The sequence below is a fragment of the Macaca fascicularis genome, chromosome 16 (assembly GCF_037993035.2).
Source record: "Macaca fascicularis isolate 582-1 chromosome 16, T2T-MFA8v1.1".
Classification (NCBI taxonomy): Eukaryota; Metazoa; Chordata; class Mammalia; order Primates; family Cercopithecidae; genus Macaca; species Macaca fascicularis.
The window spans coordinates 65393715-65416047 of NC_088390.1; the positions used below are offsets into that span (position 1 = coordinate 65393715).

The 22333-nt window shown below is 52.0% G+C and overlaps 1 protein-coding gene across 3 annotated transcripts; it reads left to right on the forward strand.

The window, feature by feature from the left end:
* Positions 1-14031: 14031 nt before the first annotated feature.
* GRN (granulin precursor) lies at positions 14032-22298 on the forward strand. Of its 3 annotated transcripts, none has more exons than XM_005584430.4 (13): positions 14032-14336; positions 18355-18499; positions 18618-18743; positions 18859-18943; positions 19418-19530; positions 19632-19767; positions 19881-19990; positions 20224-20350; positions 20550-20647; positions 20735-20980; positions 21205-21438; positions 21531-21761; positions 21851-22298. In XM_005584430.4, exons 2-13 carry the CDS (start codon positions 18362-18364, stop codon positions 21986-21988), a joined length of 1782 nt encoding a protein of 593 aa, XP_005584487.3. In that variant the 5' UTR covers positions 14032-14336; positions 18355-18361; the 3' UTR covers positions 21989-22298. The 3 variants fall into 3 exon arrangements, with proteins under 3 accessions (XP_005584487.3, XP_045230612.2, XP_065387742.1); XM_045374677.2 differs by having other exon boundaries at positions 14032-14064; XM_065531670.1 differs by having other exon boundaries at positions 14266-14472.
* The last annotated feature ends 35 nt before the right edge of the window (positions 22299-22333 follow it).

Genomic DNA, 22333 nt, shown 5'->3' on the forward strand with positions numbered 1-22333 from the left:
AGCTGGGACTACAGGAGAGTGCCACCTCGCCTGGCTTATATATATATATATATATATATATATATATTTTTTTTTTTTTTTGAGACGGAGTCTTGCTCTGTCACCCAGCCTGGAGTGCAGTGGCACAATCTCCGCTCACTGCAAGCTCTGCTTTCCGGGTTTACTTACGCCATTCTCCTGCCTCAGCCTCCCGAGTAGCTAGGACTACAGGCGCCCGCCATCACGCCCGGCTAATTTTTGTTATTTTTAGTAGAGACGGGGTTTCACCGTGTTAGCCAGGATGGTCTTGACCTCGTGATCTGCCCGCCTCGGCCTCCCAAAGTGCTGGGATTACAGGCGTGAGCTACCGCGCCCGGCCCATATATATATATATATATATATATATATATATATATACCGCGCCCGGCCCATATATATATATATATATATATATATATATATATATATATATATATATATATATTTTTTTTTTTTTTTTTTTTTTTTTTTGAGTCAGGGTCTCTCACTGTGTTGCCCAGGCTGGAGTGCCATGGCATAATCACAGCTCACTGCAGCCTCGATGTCCTGGACTAAAGCGATCCTCCCACCTCAGCCCCCTCCCCCACTCCCCGCCCCAAGTAGTTGGGACCACAGTCATGCACCACCTTGCCCAGCTAATTTTGTTTATTTTTGATAGAGAGGGAGTGTCAGTATGTTGCCCATGCTGGTCTCAAACTCCTGGGCTCATGTGATCCTCCTGCGTCCACCTCCCAAAGTGCCAGGATTATACCACAGTGCCCAGCCTTAGTTATTTCACTGTAAGACGGGAATAATAATTGTACCTACCTCAAAGGATTGTGTTAAAGATGGAAGAGCCTAATACAGAACCTGGCACAATATAAATCTCAATAAACAGTAACAGGACCTACCTTTTAAAAACACTGAAATCAAGTATGCCAGCTATCATCCTAGCAGAAGAGATTGAATTAAAGTCCCCTGATATGTATTTGAGTACAGGTTTCTCTGCTAATTCAGAGAATTAGGGGAACTTGTCTCCATCTTGGGTCTCAGTTTCTTCATCTTTAAAATAGAAGGCTGGGTGGGGTGGCTCACGCCGGTAATCCCAGCACTTTGGGAGGCCGAGGTGGGCAAATCACCTGAGGCCAGGAGTTCGAGACCAGCCTGATCAACATGGTGAAACCTCGTCTCTACTAAAAATGCAAAAATTAGCCAGGTGTGGTGGCGGGCATCTGTAATCCCAGCTACTTGGGAGGCTGAGGCACGAGAATCGCTTGAACCTGAGAGGCAGAGGTTGCAGTGAGCTGAGACCACACCACTGCACTCAAACCTGGGTGACACAGCGAGACTCTGTCTCAAAAATAAATAAATAACCAAATAAAAATAAAAAATAAAATGGAAAGGATAGTACTCCTGGCCCCACTTCCTTCCTAGGGCTGCCGAGGTTTAAGCTGAGAGATGAGGTGTGGTGACAGTGCATGACAGGGAAAGTGGGCCTGGGGTGGGCCGCTCCTTCTCCCTTCCTGTCCTCCGTACAGCTGACTTCTCTCTGCCCTTCTGTGGGTTCTGGAGATTACTCTGAGCCAACCTCTCTGAGCTCTCTGGGTGGGGCAGCTTCCTCACCTAGGCCCTGGCCTATTGCTTCAGAGACAGGTCCCCACTGGGTTAACAAGAGGAACCCCTTTGATGTCCTAAAAATAATTCCTCTGTTTTTAATGTGCCAGTTTACAAGATTTCTTCACATCCATCATCCCATGTGAACCTCACATGACTGTGTGGAGGGCGTGCAGGGGTTATTTTACAGATGAGGAAACCGAGTATTGGAGGAGTTGAGTAATCCATCCAAGTCAGTTGGAGCAGATATGTCCTGACTCGCAGGGGGCCCACCTGGAGAAAGGCCAGGGGCACTCAGGTGGGCTGGGAGGACTGGAAGGGAGGATCAGGGCCGCGAGCTGAGCTGGCATCGGCATCCAGTGGAGCTGGTGAGGTGGGCAAAACTCTGGGCTCTGATTGATTTGCACTCAGACACCAACACCACTGCATCCTAGCTAATGACTGGATAAGACTTTAGCATCTCATATGCCTGTGAATAGAGATCACTCTCCAGAGTGTTACAGGAACTGTGCATTTGAAACACAGGCCTGATTCTTGCCATCTCTCCTCCTCCTCCCAGCTCTCACAACCAGAGTCAACAGTACCCGCCTGTCCTTCCACTGCCGCCACCCAAACTGTCTATCTGCTGCCCTTGACAACAGCTGGGCTCCAACTCCTACAGTCCCCAAGCAGTTCAGGGACCACTCAGAGGTGAAACAACTCCAACCATCTCAACCTCAGCAAAAGGAAAAGGGTGGTGAAGGGTACTCCGCACACCCACAGGGACACAGGACACTGGCCAGACCACCAAGTGGGGCCTGGCTCCCCGTGGGCCTTCCTGACCTGGTAGCCATCCCTCCCAGGGGAAGGACACAGTGTTCTCAGATGTGGGCCCAGGGGCTGTGTCATGGAGGAGCTGGGAAGGGTTTAGAGGACCTGGGTTTCTGTCTTTGGTTTGGTTGGGTTTTTTTTCTTTCCACTCTAGTAAGATCAAATTTTATATCATTGATTTTGTAAAGCTTAATTGGAAAACGAATTTCTCTGTGTTGAATAAGTGCAATTTGCTGGTCAAAATTCATTCAAACATAGGAGTGAGAGAGGAGGAAGTGACTGTTTATTAAGAAACTGTGATGTGCCAGGCACTCCACAAGATGTTTTGCTCATTCAGGCCTCCTGAGCACCCTGAGAGACAGGCATTCCAATGAGCCCATTTTACAGATGAGGGCATTTAGGGTCAGAAAAATAAGCCAAAGTCACTCAGCTGGCAGGAGGCCACGCTGGAATCCAAGCTCAGCAGGCAGTGAAGAGGCCCGTCTGCTCTGCTCCCAGCCCGTCTGCTAGGCTTGCAGAAAAGCCCTGATTCTTGTCCTCTGGCACCTGCCACCTGCCTGTCTGGGATGGGAAAGGTGAGAGGACAAGGGTGCTGCTTTTTGTTATAATTTGATTAAAATGCATTGTAGCCGGGCGCAGTGGCTCATGCCTGTGATCCCAGCACTTTGGGAGGCTGAGGCAGGTAGATTGCTTGAGCTCAAGAGTTTGAGACCTGCTTGGGCAACATAGTGAAACACTGTCTCTACCAAATATACAAAAAATTAGCCGGGCGTGGTGGTGTGCACCTGTGGTCCCAGCTACTCAGGAAGCTGAGGCAGGGGGATTGCTTGAACCTGGAAAGTGGAGGTTGCAATGAGCTGAGATTCGCCACTGCACTCCTGCCTGGGTGAGCAAGACCATGTCTCAAAAAAAAAAAAAAAAAAAATTTGCATATGACACTTTGTTAAAACAGTCATTGAGGCTGGGTGCCATGGCTCATGCTTGTAATCCCAGCATTTTAGGAGGATCACTTGAGCCCAGGAGTTCAAGACCAGCTTAGGCAATACAGCCAGACCCCGTCTCTACCAAAAAATAAAATAAAATTAGTCAGACACGGTGGTGTGCACCTGTAGTCCCAGCTACTCCGGGGACTTAAGTGGGAGGATCAATTGAACTCAGGAGTTCAAGGCTGCAGTGAGCCACGATCATACCACTGTACTCCAACCTAGGTGACCGAGTAAGACCCTGTCTCTAAAAAGCAAGCAAACAAACAAACAAACAAACAACAGTTACTGAGTGAAAACCAAAACAGGGAAGTGGTGTATCCACTGTCACTGGGCAAGTTCATGGCTTATGTTGGGACAGGAACATGGGTCTCCTGACTGTGGCCAGTACTTCTGTTCCCAAATACCCTGCCACAGCTTCTAGCCTGGGCACTGGCCTGTTCCTGCTTCTCCTCCCTCATTACCCACCTATAGCCCAGCAACCCCCGACCCCTAGCTCTGGTTTCCCTTTCTGCCAAAAGGGAGATGCTCTGTCCTGATATGGAGCATTCCCTGCAGGCCCCCAGCCCTACCGCCCATGAGTTGGAATAGTTCGGAAAGGACATAGCCTGTCTGCTCCTGCTCTCTCTGTCTGCCGTGTGGGGAGCTGGCCCAGAATGATGGAGCCCCTGGGGAGCCAGGGATTGTGTCTGGCTTGGGAGGGCTTCTGGAGACCTGGCCCGAGTCCCAGATCCTTCTTGAACTAGAAAAATGCCTGCTGTTTTTAGTGCATTCTCAGTTGACAAAGCATTTTCTTATCTCTAATCCCATTGGATCTTTATAATGAAGAAGGAATTCCTTGTCAATCTGCATTGTATTTTATTTAATTAATTTATTTATTTGTTTTGAGACAGAGTCTCGCTCTGTTGCCCAGGCCGGAGTGCAGTGGCATGATCTCTCCTCACTACAATCTCTGCCTCCCGGTTCAAGCAATTCTCGTGCCTCAGCCTCTCAAGTTGCTGGGATTATAGGGATGTGCCACCACACCTGGCTAATTTTTTTAAAAATTTACTTATTTATTTTGAGATGGAGTCTTTCTCTGTCGCCCAGGCTGGAGTGCAGTGGCGTGATCTCGGCTCACTGTAACCTCCGTCTCCCGGGTTCAAGTGATTCTGTCACCTCAGCCTCCTGAGTAGCTGGGATTACAGGCACCCGCCACCATGCCCGGCTAATTTTTGTATTTTTAGTAGAGATGGGGTTTCACCAAGTTGGCCAGGCTGGTATCGATCTCCTGACCTCAAGTGATATGGCTGCCTCAGCCTCCCTGCATTGCATTTTAAATCTGAGAGACAGAGGCTGAGAGTGACCTGTGTCTAGGACCAGGACAGGCTACACAGTTTGGAGGTCCAGTGCAAATGAAAATGTGGGACTCCTTGTTCAAAAGTATTAAGACTCTGGTCGGATGCATTGGCTCACGCCTGTAATCCCAGCACTTTGGGAGGCCAAGATGGGCGGATCACCTGAGGTCAGGAGTTTGATATCAGCCTGGTCAACATGGAGAAACCCTGTCTCTACTAAAAATACAAAAATTAGCTGGGCGTGGTGGCAAGCACCTGTAATTCCAGCTACTCAGGAGGCTGAGACAGGAGAATCGCTTGAACCCGGGAGGCAGAGCTTGCAGTGAGCCAAGATCATGCCACTGCACTCCAGCCTGGGTGATAGAGCAAGACTCCGCCTCAAAAATAAAAAAGATAAAACAAAACAAAAAAATTAGCCGGGCATGGTGGTGCACACCTGTAATCCCAGCTGTTTGGGAGGCTGAGGCAGGAGAATCACTTGAACTTGGGAGGCAGAGGTTTCAGTGACCTGAGATTGTGCCATTGCACTCCAGCCTGGGCAACAAGAGCGAAACTCCGTCTCAAACAAACAAACAAACAAACAAACAAAAAGACTTTGTCCAGGCACAGTGGCTCACACCTGTAATCCCAGCACTTTGGGAGGCTGAGGCAGGTGGATCACCTGAGGTCAGGAGTTTGAGACCAGCCTGGCCAATGTGGTGAAACCCCCATCTCTAGTAAAAATACAAAAATTAGCTGGGCATGATGGCAGGCACCTGTAATCCCAGACTCGGAAGGCTGAGGCAAGAGAAGCGCTTGAACCCAGGAGGTGGAGGTTGCAGAGCCGAGATCACGCCATTGCACTCCAGCCTGGGTGACATGTAAGGTCCAGCCCTACGGGGCTTAGCGGGTATTCTCCCCATGTGCGGAGATGAGATCATAAGAAATAAAGACACAAGACAAAGAGATAAAGAGAAAACAGTTGGACCTTAGGGACCACTACCACCAAGACGCAGAAACTGGTAGTGACCCTGAATGGCTGGGTGCACTGATATTTATTACATACAAGACAAGGGGGGCAGGTTAAGGAGGGTGAGTTGTTCAAGTGATTGATAAGGTCAAGCAAGTCACGTGATCATGGGACAGGGGGTCCTTCCCTTTTAGGTAGCCAAAGGAGAGAGGGAAGGCAGCATATGTCAGCGTTTTCTTCTATGCATTCATCAAAAAGATCAAAGACTTTAAGACTTTCACTATTTCTTCTACCACTATCTTCTAAGAACTTCAAAGAGGAATCCAGGAGTACGGGAGGAACATGAAGGTGGACAAGGATCGTGACCACTGAAGCACAGCACCACAGGGAGGGGTTTAGGCCTCCGGATGACTGCGGGCAGGCCTGGATAATATCCAGCCTTCCACAAGAAGCTGGTGGAGCAGAGTGTTCCCTGACTCCTGCAAAGAAAGGGAGACTCCCTTTCGCAGTCTGCTAAGTAACGGGTGCCTTCCCAGGCACTGGCATTACTGCTGACCAAGGAGCCCTCAAGTGCTTATGCGGTCGTGACAGAGGGCTCACCTCTTGCCTTCTTGGTCACTTCTCACAATGTCCCTTCAGCACCTGACCCTATACCCGCCGGTTATTCCTTGGTTATATTAGTAATAAAACAAAGAGTAATATTAAAAGCTAACGATTAATAATGTCTATACTAATGATCTATAATGCCCGTGATCATCTCTATATCTAATTTGTATTATAACTATTCTTATTCTAACTATTTTCTTTATTATACTGAAACAGTCTGTTGTGCCTTCAATCTCTTGCCTCGGCACCTGGGTAATCCTCCGCCCACAGTGACAAGAGCAAAACTCTGTCTTAAAAAAAAAAAAAAAAAAATTAAGAATTTCAAGACAGTGGCAGTAGAGCTTTAATTTTTTTTTTTTTTTTTTCCCTAGAGGCAGAGTCTTGCTCTCTTGCCCAGGCTGGAGTGCATTGTTGCAATCATAGATCACTGCAGCCTTGAGCTCCTGGGCTCAAGTGGTCATCCTGCCTTGGCCTCCCAAAGTCCTGGGATTACAGGCATGAGCCGCTGCACCCAGCCTGTAGAGCTTTAAACAAAGCACAGGCTGCTTCTGAGCACAAGGCCCTCGTCACATGGCTATGAAGCCAGCCCTGCCTGGACCCAGAACCCTGGTGTAGGCACTTTATAGCTTATAAGCCCTCCAGTCAGGAGGCCTCAGCCTGAGCCTCCTGAGCCTTAGTTTCATCTCCTGTAATCTGTGAAAGCACTGAACACCAATCTCCCTTCCAGGCTAGCTTTCTGCAACAGCTTAAAGCTCCCATCCCAAGATCTCTCCAAGAATCCTCTTTCCAAGTCCCCGCTCCCAGCCTGGCTTCCTGGTCCCCATCCCTCTCTCCTCTCCCACCCTTTCAAAGCCCAGAAAGGACAGGTGACCGAGTGACTTGTCTCTGGGCTTATACAGTGGGGTGGTCTCCTGTGACAGGCTAGGCTTCAGAGTACGGCTTAGCCTATCCCTCATACCTCCTTGGGGCCTCTTGGGGCAGAGAGCCCAGGCGGGGCCCAACAGGCACACCAGTCAGGTGCCTGATGATGAGGGCAGGCGCCTGGAACTGAGGCAACAATTGCTCACATGGAGGTGACTCAGGCAGTAAGGGGAAAAAGAGGTGGGGGTGGGGAGGTGGCTGTTTCTGTGCCCTCACTTGAGCCTCAGCCTTCAGGGTTGCCAGATTTATTTTTCTTTTTGAGAGTCTCACTCTGTCTCCCAGGCTGGAGTGCAGTGGTGCAATCTTGGCTCACTACAACCTCCGCCTCCCGGGTTCAAGCAATTTTCGTGCCTCAGCCTCCCAGGTAGCTGGGATTACAGATGTGTACCACCACCCCTGGCTAATTTTTGTATTTTTAATAGGGATGGGGTTTCACCATGTTGGCCAGCCTGGTTTCAAACTCCCAACCTCAGGTGATCCACCCACCTCAGCCTCCCAAAGTACTGGGATTACAGGCGTGAGCCACCATGCCTGGCCGCCTGCAATTTATTTATTTATTTATTTATTTATTTATTTATTTATTTATTTATTTATTTATTTGTGATGGGGTCTCCCTATGTTGCCCAGGCTGGTCTCAAACTCCTAGGTTCAAGTGATCCTTTCACCCTGGCCTTGGCCTCCTAAAGTGCTGGGATTACAGGCGTGAGCCACTGTGCCTGCCTGCTGGTATGTAACTTTTTTTTTTTTTAGACAAAGTCTCACTCGCCCAGGCTCAAGTGCAGTGGTGCCATCTCGGCTCACTGCAGTCTCCGCCTCCCAGGTTCAAGTGATTCTCCTCCCTCAGCCTCCTGAGTAGCTGGGATTACAGGCATGCACCACCACGCCCAGCTAATTTTTGTATTTTTAGTACAGACAGGGTTTCACCATGCTGGCCAGGCTGGTCTTGAACGTCTAACCTCAAGTGATCTGCTCACCTCTGCCTCCCAAAGTGCTGGATTACAGGCCACCAGGGCTGGCCCCCTGTAACAACTTCTTCTTTTTATTTATTTATTTATTTTTGAGATGGTGTCTTGCTCTGTCACCCAGGCTGGAGTGCAGTGGCACAATCTCAGATCACTGCAAGCTCCACCTCCTGAGTTCTCCTGCCTCAGCCTCCCGAGTAGCCGGGACTACAGGCGCCTGCCACCATACCCGGCTAATTTTTTGGATTTTTAGTAGAGACGGAGTTTCACCGTGTTAGCCAGGATGGTCTCCATTTCCTGACCTCATGATCCACCCGCCTTAGCCTCCCAAAGTGCTGGGATTACAGGCGTGAGCCACCGTGCCCGGCTCCTGTAATTTCTTAAGCAAAGGAAAAGAAAAAAAAAAAAAAAAAAAAAAGCAGAAACCACAAAGGAAAAGATTGACCAATATATTTCAGATGACATAAAAATGACACAAAAGACAAATGACAGATTGGGAGGAAGCATCTGCAACATACACAATACCCAGAATATATAAACAGCTCCTACAGTTCAACAAGAAAGAAAATACTGCAAAAACAATCAGCAAATAATACTGTGATGGTAGAACAATGTGTCTACTTGGATGGTGCTCCTGGATTAGACTAACATTTAAATCAGTGAACTTTGGGTAAAGCAAATTGCCCTCCATTGTAGGGAGACCCTCTGAGACTATTGCTATGGAATAAAAGATGAAATGCTCCTGATTATTGTAAATACAAAATTGCATGCAGGATTATGTAAAGACAATGCTAGGTTGAACTTGCCAGTATGAGCCAACAGCGCACGATGTGCTTCCCCCTGCAGAGAGCCTATGAGTGGTTGTTCAGTCATGGAGGTTTCACATCACCAAGATTCCTATCCCAGAAAAACAGATGTTCATAGCTCTGAGAATGGAATGCGACCCTTGTGGAGAGCCTATAAACAGACGCATGAGGGGAGCCTGTTCATATGGATAAGACAGGGCTATAAATGCCCTCATCTTGCCATGGCTCTTCTAGGCCTCTTTAAGGTTAAGGCATACTCCCTTCTGAGAATTTCTGGTCTAACCGGTTGTCCAGCTTCACGTCCTGTTTCTATTGATTATTTGTAACCAGCTTTTACTGTAACTGTTACTGCTGATTAATATCTTGCTAATCATAGGTTGTGGAAAGAGACTGTGTTTCTGTTTTAAGGCTCTGTTAGAAATTACTCATGCACACACTATATTGTAAATTCTTGTCTCTGTATACTGTACTTCTGCATACAGATGTTATGTTAAAGAATTACTTCATCCCCATGTGACCATCTCACCTCATAATCAAATGACCCTAAATCCCTCACTAACCTACCCCCGCACTCACTAAACTTAATAATAAATGCTGGTATATCCAGTGCATTGGCAGCATCGCAGGACCAGAAGACAGTGAACCCCTGGACCCAGCTTTCACTAGCTTGTGTGTGTCTATTATTTCTCGACCTGGCGATCTGCCTGGGGACAAAGAGAGAGCCCCGTTGCATTGCAGGCTGCTGGCCAGATCCCTCAATACTCCATAATGTGGATAGGCCTGAATAAAACAGAAAGATGGGCCTCCTCAAACTAGAGGGAATTCTCCAGCAGGCTACCCTCAGACTTAACCGTCAGCTCTCCTGGGTCTCCAGCCTGCCAGCCCACACTAAAGGCTTAGGATCGTTACAATAAGAAAGACAGATGATAACAGAAGATAACCATGGATGAAGCTAAAGAGAAATTGAAACCCTCATACATTGCTGGTGGGAATGTAAAATAGTGCAGCTGCTTTGGAAAACAGGCTGGTAGTTACACAAAAGGCTAGATAGAATTACTATATAATCCACTAATTCCATTCCTAGGTATATACCCAAGAGAAATGAAAACATGTACACACAAAAACTTGTATAGGCCAGGCACGGTGGCTCACTCCTGTAATCCCAGCCCTTTGGGAGGATGAGGCAGGAGGATCCCTTGAGTTCAGGAGTTTGAGACTAGCCAACCAACATGGCAAGACCCTGTCTCTACAAGAACCATACAAAAATTAGCTGGACATGGTGATAAGCACCTGTAGTCCCAGCTGCTTGGGAGGCAGAGGTGAGAGGATCGCTTGAGCCCGGGAGGCAGAGGTTGCAGTGAGCGGAGATGACACCACTGCACTCCAGCCTGGGTGACAGAGCAAGACTCTGTCTCAAAAAAAAAAAAAAAAAAAAAGTTGAAGATAGGCACAGTGGCTCAAGCCTGTAATCTGTAATGTCAGCATTTTGGGAGACTGAGGCAGCGGGATCACTTGAGGCCGGGAGCTTGAGACCAGAATAGGCAACATATTAAGAAAAAAAATTAGAAAATATAGCTGGGAGTGGTGGTGTATGCCTGTAGTCCCAGCTACTCAGGAGGCTGAGGTGGGAGGGTCTGAGGCTGCAGTACAAGGTGGCACCACTGTAATCCAGCTTGGGTGGCAGAGGAAGGCTCTGTCTCAAAAACAAAGAAACAAACAAAAATGGGCCAGGCGCGGTGGTTCACGCCTGTAATCCCAGCAGTTTGGGAGATTGAGGTGGGTGGATCACTTGAGGTCAGGAGTTCAAGAGCAGCCTGGTCAACATGGCAGAACCCTGTCTCTACTAAAAATACAAAAATTAGCTGGGCATCGTGGCACATGCCTGTAATCCAGCTATCTGGGAGGTAGAGACAGGAGAATTGCTTGAACCCAGGAGGCAGAGGGTGCAGTGAGCCAAGATCATGCCACTGCACTCCAGCTTGAGCCTTGGAGTGAGACTCTGTCTCAAACAAATGAAAAGAAACACACACAAAAAATGAGATACTGATACATGCTATGTGATAAGCTTTGAAAACATTATGCTAAGTGAAAGAAGCCAGTTGCAGATCACTTATTGTAAAATTTCATTTATATGGAATGTCCAAATCTATAGAGATAGAAAGTAGATCAGTGGTTGCCTAGGGTTAGGGAGGGTGACTGCTAAAGGACACAAGGCTGCCTTCTGCAGTGATAAAAATGGTCTTAAACTGATTGTAGTGATGCTGCATAACTCTGTTAAAACACTAAAAACCACTGAGTTGTACACTTTAATTTTTTTGGGAGGGCGGGGGGATGGAGTCTTACTCTGTCACCCAGGCTGGAGTGCAATGGTATGATCTCGGCTTACTGCAACCTCCGCCTCCCGGGTTCAAGCGATTCTCCTGCCTTGGCCTCCCGAGTAGGGAATTACAGACCTTGTTATCACGGCACCTTACCCCTCTGCAGTTTAAAAAAAAAAAAAAAAAGGCCGGGCGCGGCGGCTAACGCCTATAATCCCAGCACTTTGGGAAGCCGAGGCGCACGGATCACAAGGTCAGGAGATCGAGACCACAGTGAAACCCCGTCTCTACTAAAAATACAAAACATTAGCCGGCCGCGGTGGCGGGCACCTGTAGTCCCAGCTACTCAGGAGGCTGAGGCAGGAGAATGGCGTGAACCTGGGAGGCGGAGCTTGCCAAGAGCCGAGATCGCGCCACTGCACTAGGGGGACAGAGTGGCCCTAGTAGCCTTGGGGACAGAGTGAGACTTCGGTCTCAAAAAAAAAAAAAAAAAAAAAAAATAGAGAAACATTTGTAAAGTAGGTTTTTGAGTCTCAGCACTATTGACCTTTTGGGCAGGATACTTCTTTGTTGTGTGGTATTGTTCTGTGTGTTGAGTGATGTTTAGCGGGATTGCTGGCCCCTACACACCAGATGCTAGTGTCCCTCCACCCTGAGTTGTGACAACCCAGATTGTCTCCAGACACTCCCAAATGTCCCTGGCTGGCAAAATTGCCGCTGCTCAAGAATCACGGCTTTGACGATTAGACTTTGTGATATTTGTTTCAGTCTGTTTAGTTTTTTTTGTTTTTTCTACCTGTATTTTTTTTCTGGTTCTGGGTGGTTGTAATTAATAGGTTCATTGATGGATTCACCTAACATTTCATGAAAGTTTCGTGTGTGTGTGTGTGTTTCAATAGAAGCATAAACTATACTCCCTAGTCTCAAGATACACAGGAAGGAAAATAAGCACAAATGTGTCACCAGGGCACAGACAAGTCCTAGGTCCTCAGCAGGCCAGGTGTCTTATCCACTGTCTGGGTCTGCTCTAACTCCAGGCTTAGAACCCCTGCCACACGACTCCACAGCTTGGCTGGCACCCTTTCCCTGCTCCGACTTCTGCTGCCTTGAGCTTGGCTAGCTGTCCCCCTGCCCCCGCCTCACCCTCAGCTCCAGTGTCTTGCTCAGGCTGCAGCAGTCTCCATCCCCTGTGCAGACACTGCCCTTCCTCCACAGCCCAGGACCAGGTTTTCCCTGGGCCTCTCCTCTCTCCTGGCCCATCTCCCATCACCCATCTCTGCCTGGCCCAGGCCCTTTGGCACTGAGCAGCCTGACTCTCGTCACTGGCTAATGTGTTCTGTGGTACATTTTCTCTCCTCACCCTCCCATATCAATTCCTCGAAGGCAGGGCCAGGGGAGACTAGGAAGCCACTTCCCTTTCGACAGCCCCCGCCACAGCCCTGCCTGTGCCAGGCACCTAGCAGCTCCTGAAGCCCACTGGCATTGAACATAGCATTCAATCCCTGCCAAGCCTGCCCTTCCCATCTGGTTTCCCAAGGCTCTTCCCAACACCACCTCCTCCACCTGCCAGTTAAAATCTTCCCAAACTCAGCTCAAGGAGATGCTTCTAAGGTGGAATGAAATATCTTCTTCCCCACCTGTAGACAATCTACTTCCTCTCCCACACCTGGCAACTGGCGCACGACCTTGTATATTAAATTAGATTCAGCCTGAGACTGTCTCCCACCAATCCCTGCCCCCTGTCCTGCTGAGCACCTGGAGGAAAGGGCTTTTGGGCTGTTTATCTTTGTCCTGGAAACCATCCTTCAACTCACTCTGGGCCCTGCCTAGCATGTCATCCGAGTTTGCAGAATAGAGCAGGACAGGACAGGGCAGGATAGGATAGGATAGGAGCGAGTGAGCCCGGTAGCTCACACCTGTAATCCCAGTTCCTCGGGGGCCTGCGGTAGGAGAATCGCTTTGGGAGCAGGAGTTGCAGGCCGCAGTGAGCTATGATCAGCTTGGGCGACCGAGCGAGACCCTTTCTCTAAAACAAACACACAAGGTCGGGTGCGGTGGCTTAGGCCTGTAATCCCAGCGCTTTGGGAGGCCGAGGCGGGCGGATCACGAGGTCAAGAGATCAAGACCATCCTGGCCAACATGGTGAAACCCCGTCTCTACTAAAAATACAAAAATTAGCTGGACTTGGTGGCGCGCGCCTGTAGTCCCAACTATTCGGGAGACTGAGGCAGGAGAATCGCTTGAACCCGGGAGGCAGAGGTTGCAGTGAGCCGAGATCGTGCCACTGCACTCCAGCTTGGCGACAGAGTGAGACTCCATCTCAAAACAAACAAACAAACAAAAGAATAGAAAGAGGAGCACAAATATTCCCAATTCATAACAGTCCCTCGCACTGTCAATGCCCCAGACACGCGCTATCATCTCTAGCAAACTCCCCCAGGCACCTGCAGGATGGGTGAAGGAAGGCGACGAGCACCAGCTGCCCTGCTGAGGCTGGCCCGGCGTCACATGATTTTCCAATCACATGATCCCTAGAAATGGGGTGTAGGGCGAGAGGAAGCGGGGAGGAGAGTGATTTGAGTAGAAAAGAAACACAGCATTCCAGGCTGGCCCCACCTCCACATTGATAAGTAGCCAATGGGAGTGCGGCAGCCCTGATCCCTGGCCAATGGAAACTGAGGTAGGCGGGTCACCGCGCTGGGATCTGTAGTCTGAGCGCTGCCCGGTTGCTGCTGCCCAGGGACCGCGGACCCGGACGCAGGTAGGAGGGCGGCCGCGCAGACCTCTGGCCTGCTCCTGCCCAGGGGCCCGGCTAGGGCCATGTGAGCTTGAGGTTCCCCGGGAGTCTCAGCCGGAGACAAGACAAGAACCGCTTATTGAAACTCCTTGGGGGTTCTGATACACTAGAGGGAGTTTTATGGGAAAGAGGAAGCAGTAACTGCAGTGACCTCTGTTAGAAGGGGGCTTTCTACCTCCCCAGCATTCCCCCAAAGCAGGGACCACACCATTCTTGACTCAGCTCCACCCCTGTCGGTAGGTGCCGGCTTCTTTCCCTCTCGTGGTGGTGGTGGGTGGTTCCCGCGGCGGCCTGAAGCCGGAGGGGCGCGCGACCCTGGGCTGGGAGCTCCGAGGGCCTGGGAACGGGACCTGAAACCTTGGCTTCTCGAAGGTAGTAGGGACTTGGGAGTGGTGACTGAACCTGGTCTGGCTCCTCCTTACTTCCTCTTTTTGGGGGTGGGACGAGCTAACTTCCGCCTCTCCCAGCCACTTTTTCCTGCTCAGTTGCAGCTAGGCTGGCTCCCCTTTTGGGAATTTCCTCTCCCCTTGGCACTCGGAGTTGGGGGCTGCCACCTAGTGGAAGATAACGGAGCTAGGGTCTTGAAGAGGCTGCTGTCCCCTCTGGCTGTTTTGGCGGTGTAGGGTGGCGTGAGAGACTGCGACTCGCCTCCTCATCCCTGTTTCTGTATGTGTGTGCATGTATTCAGTAGAAGCATACACTATACTCCCTCAACTCAGGGTAAACAGGAGGGGCCATGCACAGGTAACTCACCAGAGAGCTGAACACTCCTGTGCAGACAGACTCCCCTTCCCAGCAAGCCAGGGCAGCGGACAGCCTGCTGAGAACACGCAGGAAGTAGGCGGTGCCAGCTGCAGGTGCTTTGCCTGGGAGCTGTGGGGCTGAGGAGAGGGTCCACTGTCCAGGACCAGTCAACTGCATCCTTATCTGTCCAGGAGGTGGCCTCTTCGGGATGCTGAGTTAGGGGAGGGGCACTTGAGGAAAGCCAATTGGAGCAGAGAGGATGTGAGTGACTGGGTGGGTGACATTTCCTGCCCTTCCCCCCTCCAATGATATCCACACAAGACTCGTGGGGGAACTGAGGCACAGACAGGGAGCAACTTCTCAGGCCCTCACAGTTGGCAATTCCAGGATTAGGACTCAAGTGCGATTTCCAGGCAGTCCCTGTTTCTGTGGTACCTGTTGCACCTATCCCCCTGGGGCGTAGGGGTCCATTCTCAGGCACTGCCCATTGTGCCACTAGTGATATTAACCCAGGTCCAATACGCTCTGGGGCCATCAAAGCCTGTCGTCACCATGACCTGATGTGTGACATGTTATCGGTGTCCCTTGGTATCTTCATGGAACTGGTTCCAGGACCCCAAAGTCTGGGTGCTCAAGTCCTTGATACAAAATGGTGTGATATTTGCATATAACCTATACATACTTTAAATCATTTCTAGATTACTTATGCCTAATACAATGGAAATGCCATGTTGGCTGGGCACGGTGGCTCATGCCTGTAATCCCCACACTTTGGGAGACTGTGGTGGGTGGATCACCTGAGGTCAGGAGTTCGAGACTGGCAGCCTGGCCAACATGGTGAAACCCCTATCTCTACTAAAAATACAAAAATTAGCCAGGTGTGGTAGCAGACTCAGGAGGCTGCTCAGGAAGCTGAGGCAGGAGAATTGCTTGAACCCGGGAGGCAGAGGTTGCAGTGAGCTGAGATTGCGCCACTGTACTACAGCCTGGGCGTCAGAGCAAGACTCCGTCTCAAAAAAAAAAAGAAAAGAAAAGAAAAGAAAAAGAGTGCAGCACACCAACATGGCACAAGTATACATATATAACAAACCTGCACGTTATGCACATGTACCCTACAACTTAAAGTATAATAATAATAAATAAATTTAAAAAAAGAAAAGAAAAAGAAATGCCATGTAAATAGTTGTGATCCTGAATTGTTTAGGGAATAATAAGAAAGAACAATCTGTACATGTTCAGTATAGATGCACCCATCCTAAGCCTAACTACATAGTATACCTCAGCAACAATGTAACATTTTCTGGGGTTTTTGTTTTGTTTTGTGAGACGGAATCTCAGTCTCGCTCTATCACCCAGGCTGGAGTATGGTGGCACGATCTCCTCCACTCACTGCAACCCCCACCTCCTGGGCTCAAGCGTTTTCCTGCCTCAGCCTCTTGAGTAGCTGGGATTACAGGTGTGCACTACCACGCATGGCTAATTTTTGTATTTTTAGTAGAGATGGGGGTTTCACCATGTTGGTCAGGCTGGTCTCGAACTCCTGACCTCGTGATCCGCCCACTTAGGCCTCCCAAAGTGCTGGGATTAGAGGTGTGAGCCACCACACCCAATATTTTTTGATCTCTGGTTGGATACGGAGGGCTGACTGTACTTAACATCTCTGAGCTTCAGTTTCTTCCTTTGAAAGTAAAAGTGGCTGGGCGTGGTGGCTCACGCCTGTAATCCCAGCACTCTGGGAGGCCGAGGTGGGTGGATCACGAGGTCAGGAGATCGAGACCATCCTGGCTAACACAGTGAAACCCCGTCTCTACTAAAATACAAAAAATTAGCCGAGCGTGCTGGCAGGCGCCTGTAGTCCCAGCTACTCAGGAGGCTGAGGCAGGAGAATGGCGTGAACCCAGGAGGTGGAGCTTGCAGTGAGCTGAGATAGCACCACTGCACTCCAGCCTGGGAGACAGGGAGAGTCCGTCTCAAACAAACAAACAAAAAAGTAAAGGTGAGGCCAGGTGTGGTGACTCAAGCCTGTAATCCCAGCACTTAGGGAGGCTGAGGCGGGTGGATCACCTGAGGTCAGGAGTTCAAGACCAGCCTGACCAATATGGTGAAACCCCCTCTCTACTAAAAATACAAAAATTAGCCCAGCATGGTGGCGGGTGCCTGTAGTCCCAGCTACTCAGGAGGCTGAGACAGGAGGATCGCTTGAACCTGGGAGGTGGAGGTTACAGTGAGCCGAGATCATGCCACTGAACTCTAGCATGGGCAACAGAGCAAGACTCCATCTCAAAAAAAAAAAAAAAAAAAAAGGGTGAGCAGGCTTGGTGGCACGCTCCCAAAGTCCCAGCTAATTGGGAGGCCAAGGTTGGAGGACTGCTTGATCCCAGGAGTTTGAGTCCAGCCTGGGCAACATAGCAATATCTCATCTCTAAAAATAAAAGTAAAGTAAAGGTATTAATTACTACTTTGGATGGTTGTTGCAAAGAAATAAAATAATGCAGAGTCTTGTAACTGGCTCCCAAGAGGCTCAACAGACATTACTGTTTTTGCTTCTTCAGGACGAGTTACCTCTCTGGCCACCCCACTGAGCTAGCTGGGCTAGATGAGCCTGGGAGAAGAGTTGTTTAGGAAGTGAGAGGCTGCTCTCCGCAGAAACTCAAGGCTCAGTTCCTCCTGGTGACTCAGATGGGCAGCCCAGTGGGCACACGTGGTCTCTCTCCACATGTGGCTGGGTTTTACTTCCAGAATAGATGGAGAGGCAGGGGTGGGGGTTAGCATGCTTGGGGAATCTCAGAGAGCCCTGGTGGTGTGGCGTACCCTCAGAACACAGGTATCTCAAAGGCTGACCCACCTTCTGTGTCCCCTTCCCTGGGTGAGGAGGGGACATTCATGGCCAGGTGGTGACTGGCCTCTGGGGAAGGCAGCCCAGATTCCACTGGCCACCATACTTCCTTTTTCACAACTTTCTCACCCCTGTGGTTTCCCATGTCATCATGTGGCCGCTTCCTGCAAGGCCTTAGTGGGGTGCAGGTATGAACACAGTGTCAGGCAAGGAGGCATCTGGAGGGGAACCCTGGCTTTTCCTGGGGGGCCTCCCTCCCTGCACCCCAGCCCTGTCCTCTCCCATGGCTACTGATGCCTTCCCCCCCACCCCAGAGGTGGCCCACATCTGCACAGATCAGACCAAAAAAAATCACGTCTTCGTGACTCTCATAAGCCTGCCCAGTGAGGCCCAGGCATTAGACCATGTGCTGGGGACTCAGGCCCACACATATACGCATGTCAGCATTCATGCTCACAGGTCTGCACGTGCTGGGGCATGTGTCACACACAGGGCTCTGTAGGAAGCTGACGCTCAGCCCCTGCAGCTTTCTGCCTGCCTGGACAGGGAGGTGTTGAGAAGGCTCAGGCAGTCCCGGGCCAGGACCTTGGCCTGGGACTGGGGTACTGAGTGGCCCTAGAATCAAGGGTGGCACGGGCTTAAGCAGTTGCCAGATGTTCCTTGGTACTTTGCAGGCAGACCATGTGGACCCTGGTGAGCTGGGTGGCCTTAACAGTAGGGCTGGTGGCTGGAACATGGTGCCCAGATGGTCAGTTCTGCCCTGTGGCCTGCTGCCTGGACCCCGGAGGAGCCAGCTACAGCTGCTGCAGTCCCCTTCTGGTGAGTGCCCCTCAGCCTAGGCAAAAGCTGGCAGGTTTTCCCAGAGGGTCATCTTGGATTGGCCAGAGGAGGATGCCAGGCACAAGTCTGTGGTGTATCATTTCCCCTGTCTTTCCAGGACAAATGGCCCACAACACTGAGCAGGCATCTGGGCGGCCCCTGCCAGGCTGGTGCGCACTGCTCTGCTGGCCACTCCTGCATCCTCACCGTCTCAGGGACTTCCCGTTGCTGCCCCTTCCCAGAGGTGAGCGTGCCATCAGCCCGATGGAGGGGCTTAGGTCTGCATTGATGCTTTTCCTGCAGTCTCCCACTTGCAGATAAAAGGGCCTTGCCAATGCCGGTTTCTCTGTGTCCTACAGGCCGTGGCGTGCGGGGATGGCCATCACTGCTGCCCACGGGGCTTCCACTGCAGTGCAGATGGGCAATCCTGCTTCCAAAGATCAGGTGCAGCCGGGATGTGGGTGCAGGGCAGACAGACGGGCAGCATGTAGAGCCTGGAACCCAGGAGCCCAGCTGGCGGGGCAGCCCCGATTCCTGCCCTCGTGCCCTCATTCATGTGGCATCTGTACTAAGCAACACCCCTGCTGTAGACAGAGGTGCAGCACTGGGGATAGGAGGGGCAGGAGAAAGTGCAAGACTCCAAGTCCAGGCATTGTGGGGGTGGGGAAAGGTAAAGCTGAGCCGATCTAATGCCAACCCATCATCAGTGGGTGCCCCTTCCCCATGCCATCTTGCTGAGGGAGGGACTGGATTGTGAGGAGGGTGAGTTAGGCATGCCTAGGAGATCACTGAGCCCTAGTGTCACCCCCAAACCCCAGTAGCTGGGCTTGCAGGCCCTGGTGCCACCAGCTCTGTGCGCGATGGGGCAGTCACCTTCCCTGAGTGGGCTGGTAGAATCCCGGGTCACCTTGTCCACAGGTAACAACTCCGTGGGTGCCGTCCAGTGCCCTGATAGTCATTTTGAATGCCCGGACCTCTCCACGTGCTGCGTTATGGTCGATGGCTCCTGGGGGTGCTGCCCCATGCCCCAGGTACAAATCTGGGGAGACGGGGGTACGTGGAGGGAGGTGGGGGCAGAGGGTGGGGGCCAGGGGCAAGGGGTGAAGACGGAGTCAGGACCATTTTTTCTCAGGCTTCCTGCTGTGAAGACAGGGTGCACTGCTGTCCGCATGGTGCCTTCTGCGACCTGGTTCACACCCGCTGCATCACACCCACGGGCACCCACCCACTGGCAAAGAAGATCCCTGCCCAGAGGAGTAACAGGGCAGGTGAGGAGGTGGGAGAGCATCAGGCCAGGGGCTGGGGTGGGGCCTCATTGACTCCAAGTGTGGCAAAAAGTTCCCTCCACCCTGGCTGCCCCTCACACTTGCTTCTCTTCCAGTGGCTTTGTCCAGCTCAGTCATGTGTCCGGATGCACGGTCCCAGTGCCCTGATGGTTCTACCTGCTGTGAGCTGCCCAGTGGGAAGTATGGCTGCTGCCCAATGCCCAATGTGAGTGAGGGGCTGGAGCCAGCTTGGCTGTGTGCCCCCAGCCACTTGGCCCTGACATGCACCTTACGGGGCTCTGGGGCATGGGGCTGGCTGGCTGCTTGCTGGGAGCCTGGCTGATGCAGGGTTCATGCCACCCCCTAGTGGAGGATTGGGGCAGTGCCAGCCATCAGCCTGGCTGCTCCCTGTGCTCTGCTGAGCCTGGAAGTGACAAAGACTCACCCGTCCCCACCCAGGCCATCTGCTGCTCCGACCACCTGCACTGCTGCCCCCAAGACACTGTGTGTGACCTGATCCAGAGTAAGTGCCTCTCCAAGGAGAACACTACCATGGACCTCCTCACTAAGCTGCCTGCACAAACAGGTACCAGATGCAGGGCACAGATACAGGGGTGGGGCCCTCTTTCCTCCCTTTTAGGCCTGGCCTTAGGATCACTGCAAGGTGGTGTAGGTGGTGCCCTCCATCTTCAACACCTGGTGCCAGCTGTGGAGCCGGCAAAGGGTGGATACCGCTGAGGGTCCCCAGTGCCACTTCTGATCTGTCCTCTCTGCCTCCCTCACAGTGGGAGACGTGAAATGTGACATGGAGGTGAGCTGCCCAGATGGCTATACCTGCTGCCGTCTACAGTCGGGGGCCTGGGGCTGCTGCCCTTTTACCCAGGTACCCAGGGGTGGTGGGTGGGTGCGCTGAGCAGTGTGGCAGCCAACTGGGCCCCAGTGCCCACTGGCCCTTCTCCATCTGCCCTAGGCTGTGTGCTGTGAGGACCATATACACTGCTGTCCCGCGGGGTTTACGTGTGACACGCAGAAGGGTACCTGTGAACAGGGAACTTACCAGGTGTCCTGGATGGAGAAGACCCTAGCTCACCTCAGCCTGCCAGACCCGCAAGCCTTGAAGAGAGATGTCCCCTGTGATAATGTCACCAGCTGTCCCCCCTCCAATACCTGCTGCAAACTCATGTCTGGAGAGTGGGGCTGCTGTCCAGTCCCAGAGGTACATGGGAGGGGACAGCATCGTGGCCTGGGCAGGTGGGTGGCCAAACTCCTATTGCTTTCCGCCCTCCGCATGGCCAGTAGGTGACACCCAGCTCTGTCAGATTCGTTCCCAGCTGGAGGTGCTGTAAGCAGGAGAGGCGGGCTGGAGTAGGTAGGGGCTCGGCACTGTGCCCCACCCCACATAGTGGCTACCTAGAACGCCCTTTCCTGCCCACCCCCCAGGCTGTCTGCTGCTCGGACCACCAGCACTGCTGCCCCCAGGGCTACACGTGTGTAGCCGAGGGGCGGTGTCAGCGGGGAAGCGAGATCGTGGCTGGACTGGAGAAGATGCCTGCCCGCCAGGCTTCCTTATCCCACCCCAGAGACATGGGCTGTGACCAGCACACCAGCTGCCCAGTGGGGCAGACCTGCTGCCCAAGCCTGGGTGGGGGCTGGGCCTGCTGCCAGTTGCCCCACGTGAGTACCTCCCTGCCTGCCCCTGGATAGGGGAGCTAAGCCCGGCGAGGGGACAGGAATGTAACGCCATTCTGTGCTCCCTTCCCCGCCAGGCTGTGTGCTGCGAGGATCGCCAGCACTGCTGCCCGGCTGGCTACACCTGCAACGTGAAGGCCCGATCCTGCGAGAAGGAAGTGGTCTCTGCCCAGCCTGCCACCTTCCTGACCCATAGCCCTCACGTGGGTGTGCAGGACGTGGAGTGTGGGGGAGGGCACTTCTGCCATGATAACCAGACCTGCTGCCGAGACAACCGAGGGGGCTGGGCCTGCTGTCCCTACCGCCAGGTCAGTGCCATCCCCCACCCTGGGGCTGGGTATGGCCAGGGACCAGGTCCCACCTCATCCAACCCTCTCACCCCCCTCTGACCACCCAGGGCATCTGTTGTGCTGATCGGCGCCACTGCTGTCCTGCTGGCTTCCGCTGCGCAGCCAGGGGCGCCAAGTGTTTGCGCAGGGAGGCCCTGCGCTGGGACGCCCCTTTGAGGGACCCAGCCTTGAGACAGCTGCTGTGAGGGACACTACTGAAGACTCTGCAGCCCTCGGTACCCCACTCGGTGGGTGCCCTCTGCTCAGGCCTCCCTAGCACCTCTCCCCAACCAAATTCTCCCTGGCCCCCATTCTGAGCTCCCTATTACCATGGGAGGTGGGGCCTCAATCTAAGGCCTTCCCTGTCAGAAAGGGGTTGTGGCAAAAGCCACATTACAAGCTGCCATCCCCTCCCCATTTCTGTGGACCCTGTGGCCAGGTGCTTTTCCCTATCCACAGGGGTGTTTGTGTGTGTGCGTGTGTGAGTTCCAATAAAGTTTGTACACTTTCTTAAAAGTGTCTGATTTGCCGCCCTGCCTGCCCTCCCCAGG

What these genes read in the sequence shown, in the direction of transcription:
- GRN (XM_005584430.4), top strand. Translation starts at nt 18,362, where the DNA reads ATGTGGACCCTGGTGAGCTGGGTGGCCTTAACAGTAGGGCTGGTGGCT. An exon ending in GTTGCTGCCCCTTCCCAGAG is followed by an intron (nt 18,744 to 18,858) that starts GTGAGCGTGCCA and finishes TGTGTCCTACAG; the next exon opens with GCCGTGGCGTGCGGGGATGG. An exon ending in ATCCTGCTTCCAAAGATCAG is followed by an intron (nt 18,944 to 19,417) that starts GTGCAGCCGGGA and finishes CCTTGTCCACAG; the next exon opens with GTAACAACTCCGTGGGTGCC.